A 9,911-nucleotide genomic window follows, 5' to 3' on the forward strand; every position below is an offset into this window, starting at 1 on the left:
ATGATTTGATGTAATGTCACTGACTCAACCTCAATACATTGATTTATTCCTGAAAACTACATTATAAGGGTCTATATATCATTAAATCTCTAAAGTAAGTTTGCCACTTTTTGCTGTGGATTATTCTCTAAAATTGCCTGTTGTATTTTGTAAGGATTGTGATGGAAGAATGAATGTGATGTCAAAATACCATCACCATTTACCTCTGTCTGGAGCTGGGAGATTTGTTTGTTCATTCAATGGATGAAAGTAACTTTGAATGAGTGTTTAATAAATCATTAAATAAGAACTTAGAGTCGAGTCGAGACATAAGAAAACAGGAGATCAGTGTTTGTCATTAGGTTTCTTCAGGACTGGTGACCCAACACACTGTTTATTGAACAAATATAAGCGAAACAATAATCTGAAATACTGAAGATCATTAATATTACCATAACTGCAAAGAAAGAAAACATAATGTAAATATATACGTAATAATTAAATATCATATAGCAAATAATTAGCCACACAAATGACAGAAACTAAGAGGCGGAGCTTAGCAAAGGGTCAGTTGATCAATAAGTTATATATATTTACTTGTATCTTGAATAATCATGTAGTTTTCCATATGAGAGAGAATATGTAAACTTACAAGAAAAAAATGCAGCTGTTTTTAAGAAAAGCAAAACTTCCAAAGAAGTTCTTGTTAAGACCGAACAGGTTGAACCGCACGTTGAACACATCACTTCAGGGCAGCATGTTTTTTTGTGTTTTCTCAGAAATATTCTAAAACTTTTGACATGAAAATCTTTGTACACCGTAAATTCCCCAATGTTTATCTGAGGATCACCAAAGTCACACAAAGGCTGTGTTAATGTTAAAAAAGGAAAGAGAAACACAAGAACTACAACTGACTTCAGCCACAGCCTCAGATGAAATCAACTGAAGAGAAAAGAAGACATTAAATCTGTGAAGATCTCAGCAGAGGAGGATTAAACAACTCTACAATACAACTATTAACAACTAATACATCTTTTTGATCATTAATGAAATTAATTGACCACTCAAATTGTTCTTTATGTTGACTAAAATTTTATTATCATCTTTGTTCATGGTTTCCTTTGCAATAAATTATGTGCTTTGGTAAACCCTGTCCCAAACTCAGATACAAAGCCAAGAGTCAAACTGCCCAACTAATGGAACACTGATCACCATAATGGCGACAAAACAACTAAACCTGTGTTAATTCTCAATAAAAACGTTTGTAGACGTCTGACAGAAATAAAGTCAGTCTGGTTAGTAATAAGTGAAGCTGGTAATGCTGTTTGTGGAGTTGTTTAATCCTCCTCTGCTGAGATCTTCACAGATTTAATGTCTTCTTTTATCTTCAGTTGATTTCATCTAAGGCTGTGGCTGAAGTCAGTTGTAGTTCTTGTGTAATTAACTCTAACATTGCTTCAGTGTTACTTTTAACACCCTGCTGGTAGTTCCCATATGAACACTGAGATGGGATCCATGAGTTTTATACTATGGTGTCTCCCAGACGCATGTCAGCACTGTTGAGATTCATATGCTGATTATTGTGTGTGTGTCTGAATGATGCATCAATTGCAATAAAACAAACTTTAAAAACATTCAAATCATGGATCAAAACACATACATAATAATAATAAGCATATCAACCTCAACAATGGTGATATGCTGTGAAATGCATGTAAAATACATAACATGTTTTTTTAGTTTTTTTATCCAATTAATTGAAGACATAATCAACAGATTAATCAGTTTTCAACAGTAACTGTTAGTTGAGGTTTCATGCCACATTATTGGTGACAGTATCTGCTAGAAGTCTGAATATCACACTATAGTGTTAATATGTGACTGATGCTGTGGAAGGAGTCACGCTGAGAGCAGGTGGACAGTCATTCAAGGCTTTCTCTGTATTAGATGTTGCTCAGAAATCAACAGCGAGAGATGTGAGTATCAATGAAGATGATGAACGATGTTCCTCTCTTCCGAGTGAAGACTATTTGTGTTGAATCATTATATTGATCCCTTTAGTCTAGCTCTTATTTAATGATAACAGTATTTCTAATACTGAAGTCATATGATAGAATTTATTTAATTTTGTTGTTTAAATAAATTGTTACAAACAGATATGAGACTGTGTTGAATAAAAGACAACACAACACACTCTGACTAGTGACCATTCAGGGCAATAATGTTGTATCAAAAGCATTTGTACAGAAGAATGACACTTATCAAGTTAGCATGACAAATGATAAGTGTGGTAAAATTATGCTGTCATGTCAATTATTCCTTCAGCTATTCTACCTAATTTTCTTACTGTCCTTTTTTTCTTCTTGTTTTTTGCCAACGTCTTCTTGTATGCTTTGTTAATTAACCCTTTACTTGCCATATTAGTCAGTTTCCCGACTGCAGGGACTCCATGAACAGTGGCGACTACACCCACAGCTGCTAATGCAGTGACTCCTAATGCAACACCGGTTCCCTTTGCAACCTGCTTCAGGATCTTCTTACATTTTTTCTTCCTCTTCTTCTTTTTCATCCTCTTCTTTTCCTCCCCTGTCAATTGCCGTCTCCGCTCTTTTTCCTCGGCTTTCAATGCAGCCTTCTTCAGATTCCTCTTCCGTCTTTTCTTCTTCTTTTCCAATCGCCGTCTCCGCTCTTCCTCGCACTCATTCTCCTCTTCTTCACATGCGGGTGATAAAAGCAAGATAGCAGAAAGTTTTGTGAATAAGACTCAATCTATAGCGAGCTTAATTTATATATAAAGGAAGCAGTTTGTGCTGAAGAGACTGACAGCGCGACTATGTGCCGGTCCGATTTAACACTTTACACTAAAACAAAATTTAGAAACAATTTTCATTCAGAAATTGCTTGTAAATTTTGCAAACAATTACAAAGAAAGAGCAAGCAAGCAACACATTCAATCAAACAAATGTTGAGATAAAAAAACTGAAAAAAGGTGAAAAACAAAATAGCATAAAACATAATCTAATAATTAAACAAACTCGCGTTGTTTTATATGAAGCTAAGAATTTTTTTTACAGTGAGTAACTATTTGAGAACATATTGGAAATATGAGCACATTCATATGTAGAACTGATGCAGTAATTAAAATGGAAGATAGTTTAAAGGTCCTCTAAGAGATGTTGGGTGACGTCACAATTGTTGACGTTTAAAGTCGTTGTCAAACAAAACGGAGGCTAGCTCGACCCTCCCTCCTCCTCATCCCGTCTCCTCCCATCTCCTCCCCCTCCCTTCCGTGTTTCCTGAAACAGTCCTGCCATATGTTTATTCCACCCATGAACTCAGTCAGCTGATTTCACTAATTAGTTCTCTCTCCTGCTGAATTAGCAAATCCAGGTGATTGGAATAAAATACTGAGGAGGACTTTTACTTTCTGAACCTGGACTTTACACCTCTGCATAGCAATGTCACATGTCAGCCAAGAGCAAAGAAATAAACCAGAACTGGACCTTATCGTAGCCACAAAATCTGTGTATATTAAATATGGAGTAATTTCAGCCACAATCTTAGATGAAATCAACTGAAGAGAAAAGAAGACATTAAATCTGTGAAGATCTCAGCAGAGGAGGATTAAACAACTCCACAAACAGCATTACCAGCTTCACTTATTACTAACCAGACTGACTTTATTTCTGTCAGACGTCTACAGAAGTTTTACTGAGAATTAACAGAGGTTTAACTCTGTTTCATTTGAAGTCACCATAACAGTGATAAATGTTTCCATTAGTTGAGCTCTTAACTCTTATTATATTTTTTGTCGTTTTTGGCCACTGTGACAGTGTGTTTGTCAAACACATTTACAGCAGCAAAGAAAGCTAAGGTGGATGGTGAGGAGATGTTTGCTGGATGTGACAAAAAATGTTTGGCCTAAAAAACTCGTGACATCGCTTAGAGCACCTTTAATCATTTGCATTCATGTATCCACATACCATCATCATCTTCTTCTTCATCATCATCATCTTCGTCATCATCATCATCATCATCATCATCATCATCATCATCATCATCATCATCATCTTCCGAATCATCATCGTCATCATCTTCATCATCATCATCTTCCTCACTGTCGTCATCTTCATCATCATCTTCATCATCGTCATCATCATATTCATCATCATCATCATCATCTTCATCATCATCATCTTCATCATCTTCATCATCATCATATTCATCATCATCGTCATATTCATCATCATCTTCATCTTCATCATCATCATCATCATCATCACCATCTTCTTCATCATCTTCTTCTTCTTCTACTTCTTCTTCTTCTTCTTCTACTTCTTCTTCTTCTTCTTCTTCTTCTTCTTCTTTTTCTTCTTCTTCTACTTCTTCTTCTTCTTCTTCTTCTTCTTCTACTACTTCTTCTTCTTCTTCTTCATCATCATCACCATAATCATCTCCATCAGTGTCCGACATTTCCTCTTTTGATTCTATAAATATAAAATTCACTCAGTCAAAAAAATCAATTGAAAATGGTCAATTCATAAAGTGTTTGTCCAGTTTACTTTTTTTTTTTTTTTTTTTTTTCATTCAGCTTAATTTTGGATTGGCACTGGTTTAACCCTCTCGGGTCTGAGGGTGTTTTGGGTCCCTTGAGATGTTTTGACATGCCCTGACATTTGTGTTTTTTTCAGTTGCTAATAAACATATTAATGAAAGAAGTGTCATTGCACAGATTCAGCACAAACTAGGCAAGCTCTGTAGAGTAGAGACACCGAGCAGTTTTAATTTAACACTGGGCATTTTGCTGACTGTAATGTAGCAAATACATAGTACATATAATGAATACGTTATATCTACTCAATACAATTGTGGCAACAGATTACAAGCAATATTATTATTTAGATTAGATTTTAAATTAGAATTGAGTAATAATTAATCAAATTAATTCCTTAAAAGTTAACCATTTAAAATGAGTAAAATGTAATTTTTTTAAAACAAAAATATCTGAATAACAGACAGACATCAAAGATGAATTAAGAACTCTTTATTTTTTTATTGCCAACATTGAAGACACCTGGTGTTAACAAGCAGAATCACTGAAGGAGAAAACCATAATTTAAGTCACCATTATGGTGATCAGTGTGTGTTTTAGTTGGGCTCTTGACCTTAAATCACTTACTTTAGATTTTGTTTGGCTGCTGTACCTGAGTTATAACAGCCAGATGAACAAATAGAAAAGGTGATCTGATGGTGTTGGTTATGTTTTGACATAATCATTATTTCACAATCATTTGACCTGAATCTCTGAACTCATATAGAGCCCAATTTCTGAGTTAGGTTTACTTTATTAATTATAACAGCACTGTCCTTGTACATCATCATAATTTTATCCTTTTCAATGAAACCCATATGATCAAATCAAAAAAAAAAAAAAAAATGTACAAAAAAGTTTTTATGTAGGCACACACAGACACCAAGAATTTGCGTATGAATCTCAGCAATGGTGACAAACAGATCACCTCTGATCATAGGGCTGGGCGATATATCGCATGACATTGTTATGCGCATCTCGTCAGTAAAGCCGGTTCCTTGATTAGTAGTAAATCGCCATCACCTGGTTTCAGATGGAGCGGCATTTACTACGCAGCAAAAACCTCCAGTGTTAAATTAACACTCCTGGGAGTGTATATGAGTCCACACTCAAGAGTGTAAAGTGTTAAATTAACACTCAAGAGTGTTAAAGTTAATGAGATAATTAAGTGATTAATTTAGTGATGATTGAGCATTATTGAGGACACCTGATGTTAACAAGCAGAATCACTGAAGGAGAAAATCTCAAATTGTAAGCCACCGTTATGACGATCAATGTTTGCTTTGGTTGGACTCTAATAACTTTAGATTTTGTTTGGCTGTTGTATCTGGGTTATAACTCTCAGATGAACAAAGAGAAACATTGATCAGGTGGTGTTGGTTATGTTTTGACATAATCATAATTTTAATCAAAACTCATTTAGAGAGTTAAGTTTACCTTGTTGATTACAGCAGCCTGCGATTCTAATATTATGCCATGTTAATCATTTTCAATGTAATCAGAAAGATTTCTTGAAAGTTGTTCTGATCAAAAGACTTTAAAAAAATATATTATTTGGACACACTGACACCAAGAATCAGCCTGTGATTCTCAACAATGGTGACAATAATAAAGCATGTTGCAGTGCATTCTGGGTGCCACCAATCAAAACTCATCCATGGCTCCCATCATGCATTGCGGTATGAATAAATTATGATCTGAATTGTCTTGTTTTCCTAATTGAATATTCTTTTTGTCACCATTGTTGAGATTCATACACTGAATCTTGATGTCTGTGTGTGCCTTAAAGAAAGATTTTCCTTTTCTTTATCAGAACAACTTTTAAGAAATAATTTGAATTATATTGAAAAATCTGGATCTTAATCTGTAGAATTACTGTGATGTTGTAATGACCAATATACATTTAAGTCAGAGATTAGGCTCTAAATGAGTTCAGTGATTCAGATCAAATTATGATTATGTCAAAATATAACCAACACCACCTGATCAACTTTTCTTTTTGTTCATCTGGCTGTAATAACACAGCAGCCAAACAAAATCTTAAGATAATCATTTGATGGTCAACTGCCCAACTAAATCAAACACCGATATCCATAATGGTGACTAAATTGTGATTTTTCTCCTTCAGTGATTCTGCTTGTTAACATCAGGTGTCTTCAATAATGGTCAATCATCACTCAATCAATCACTTAATTAGCTCATTAACTTTAACACTCTTGAGTCTGGAGCCATATAAACTCCCAGGAGAGTTCATTTAACGCTGGAGTTTTTGCAGTGTGAGTTCATGGGTGGAATAAACATATGGCAGGACTTTTACTTTCTGACCCCTGGACTCTCCACCTCTGCCAAGGAGTGTTAATTTAACACTGGGGATTTTGCTGTGTGGGAACCACATGTTCATTTTCTTGTATTTGAGGCGTGGTTTACGAATGCACAGAGCCGTTTATTAGGCGCTACAATGTCTATCAAATGCGCCTGTACATAGCGTATAGCCAATCGTTTCAATTATACCAGATGACGTATGTAGAGCGACAGATATTCGACGAAGAAGAAGACGATGGGTCAGAGATTTATGTGTACACCAGAGTCCTGCACGCAGCTATCCAACACGAAAATGCATGCAGCAAAGCCTTTTACAATATTTTCTTCAGATAACTCCAAATTTCTCCCACACACTGGACTTGATTTTTGATGACGTATTGTCGACAACTTTACCATCTCCACTAGCTATTCTTTTCTTCAACTCCTCAGCATCCATCTCGACAACTGCAAGCAGATCGCGCGCGCGGTTATGAGGAATTTTTAAAAGTGAAAGTAGCCTAGGTAACGTTATAGATCCTGGGAGGGCGTGGCGCGTCGGCACAAATAAACTAATGTGGATTTTAAAGTATTTTATCAACTTGAAATACAGGCATATTTTTGTAGATGTGTTCCTAAAAATATGCATATATTTTTACATTTGCATGTGATTGTTTTAAACCCGTGTTTAGACCCGTGTTTCCCCCGTGTCCGACCCGACCCGCACCCGTATCCGACACAGTTGGATATTTTTCACCCGTTTGAGCAAAATTTGCGGGTCACCCGTCGGGTACCCGAACCCGTGCAGGACTCTAGTGTACACGATGGCTATCAGCGACTATTGCCGTTTGTGCTGCATCGAACTTCGTGTCTGCTGTCATGTTGGATCCATAGATATAAACAAACTGCTTCGGTGTGTCGCATAGACGTCGTCATCGTCTTGCTGCTCCCTACCCGTTCTGTGATTGGTTCCCTTTTTGAGGGGAAAATCTGGTCCATGGTATCCAGGCTGCCTAGCAGCGTGAATAAAATCGCGCTGCGCTCAAGGTAGCATGGGGAAACCCAGGCTACAGTTAAAACAGCCAGAGAAAAACAAAAGTTAAAAACTCAAGGGTCATGAGCCCAACTAAAGCAGACACTGATCTCAAATCATGGAGCTTCTGTGCTGTTGGCAACTAACAACCACCTCTTGTTTGTAATTACTATTGTGTACTGTGTGTTTATTTTTTTGTGTTTCCTTGTCATTCGTTCATCATATGTGCTTTATTTTTCGTGAAACATTATTTTGTTGCGCTTCTGCTATGATAAACAGACATCTACTCTCGGATTGTGTGTGTAACGGAGGCCAGTCAGAGAGAGTCGCGTTCAAGACTGCGTTAGGATTGGAGTGTGAATTTTGGAGGCGGAGCATTGAAGAGACGGGTGTGTTTGTTTGGGTTGATTTTAATATCAACAATGTCCAAGTGTAGCCACATTGAATCAACATCACTTTTGCACCCGCACTTAATGCTTTTTTTGTCTGTGTGTTTGTATCTAAAAAAATAAAGTAGTTCAAACAGTTTTAGAGCAGAATCTCATGCTGTGACATCACAGGGCAGCTGTAATCAATAATGTAAAATGAACATATCGCATATAATCAGAGATAGGTATTAAAATACTATCAGCTACTAAAACATAACACCTGGAGATATTTACTCTGTGCCAAAGTACTAAAGCCAGATCCAATCTAATATTATGAAATGAAATGTCAAGAACCCAACTAAAGCAAACACTGATCTCCATCATGGTGACTTAAAAAGTTTGACTCTTTCTCTTACTTTAACGCTGTATTGTGGGACCATAGGTGCTCTGAGCAGTGTTGATTTAACTATGGATATTTTGCTGTGTACCTTTTAGGAAAACGTACTGGGAACACACAAAAAAAATAAAAAATAAAAAAAATAACTTAGCTGAGAGCGTGACTATAGAGCAAATAAACAACAACAACAACAACAAAATAACCTGCTGGGGTATTCAGTAACTATACTATGTGAGTGTCATATTAGCTTATTTAGTTTACACTGACCTGTATATCTTGATGTCGTCGTGTCTCTTGCAGTCACTCTGAGTCTCTCAGCATTTGTCTGAATGTATGAACTGAATAAGAGTAACTGAAAGTGTCACACACGAAATATGAGGAAATGCCACTCATAGTGCAGAACACATATATGAAGCAGTGTTTTTGTCTATAACAACAAGAGTATGCAAAGAGTTCACCAGAGTTTAGCTTTAGATTCAGCTTCAGAACAACATGAGGGCATGCTTTCATAACCATTTAATGATATTCATCTCAATGTAATAATGTAACTTAGAAATACTATAACTATTAAACCCATTTAAAGGGATCAATTTAATGGTTCATCCTTCATCATCTTCACTGATACTGATCAACTGTTTGTTTTTAATTACATGTTCTGTGCTCTCCGTTACCTCTTAACACTTATCTCTTGTTTTTTTTGTTGTTTTTTTTTGTGTGTGTGTGTGTGTGTGTGTGTGTGTTATGTTACTGCATGCATATAAAGTCGCAGCCAAATACTCAAAAATAACGAAATAACAAATTATTTTAAAACTGAAATTCTGCAAACATCAATGCGTTTTCAATATGAAATGATTGTTTAATGTCATAAAGCCAAAAAGATGAAAAAGCAGAAAACAAACTAAATAACAAATAGAATAAAAATATTTCATTCTTTCAGTTCTTTAGATAGAGAGTGTGTGTGTGTGAGAGAGATGAACTGAAAATGCCTTTCATTCATTTCTGTAGGTTGTAGGAAATGAAGTCTCACAACATTCTTGACCTTTCAGGGTTTCAACATATGTATTCGACTTTTGTCTGGATGTTTCATTTGATAAAGTGTTTTCACAGTCTTAGCGTGTTATTTTCTTTTGGTTTTGCTTTTCTTTCTGTCTGTCATCCACTGTCACTGTCCGCCTGTGTTTGTGATATTGTGAACACCTGGCCTGGATGGGCGATTGGTCTTCTTTGCCTTTCATTTCGTAATGT

General features: G+C 35.9%; 1 protein-coding gene across 1 annotated transcript; it reads right to left on the bottom strand.

Moving 5' to 3' along the window:
- Positions 1-1,899: 1,899 nt before the first annotated feature.
- LOC311077846 (uncharacterized protein) lies at positions 1,900-8,999 on the bottom strand. Its single transcript, XM_084106489.1, has 3 exons — positions 8,934-8,999; positions 3,963-4,466; positions 1,900-2,691 (listed from the first exon to the last, which is right to left on the bottom strand). The coding sequence occupies exons 2-3, from the start codon at positions 4,450-4,452 to the stop codon at positions 2,276-2,278; spliced, it is 906 nt and encodes a 301-aa protein (XP_083962615.1). The 5' UTR covers positions 4,453-4,466; positions 8,934-8,999; the 3' UTR covers positions 1,900-2,275.
- Positions 9,000-9,911: the final 912 nt, after the last annotated feature.

Source organism: Abramis brama, assembly GCF_963993115.1.
Source record: "Abramis brama genome assembly, chromosome: 2".
In the NCBI taxonomy this organism is placed as follows: Eukaryota; Metazoa; Chordata; class Actinopteri; order Cypriniformes; family Leuciscidae; genus Abramis; species Abramis brama.

Coding starts and splice junctions, on each gene's coding strand:
- LOC311077846 (XM_084106489.1), bottom strand. CDS start 4,452: ATGTCGGACACTGATGGAGATGATTATGGTGATGATGATGAAGAAGAA. Junction 2,692..3,962: donor TGAAGAAGAAGATGATGATG/GTATGTGGATAC, acceptor CCGCATGTGAAG/AAGAGGAGAATGAGTGCGAG.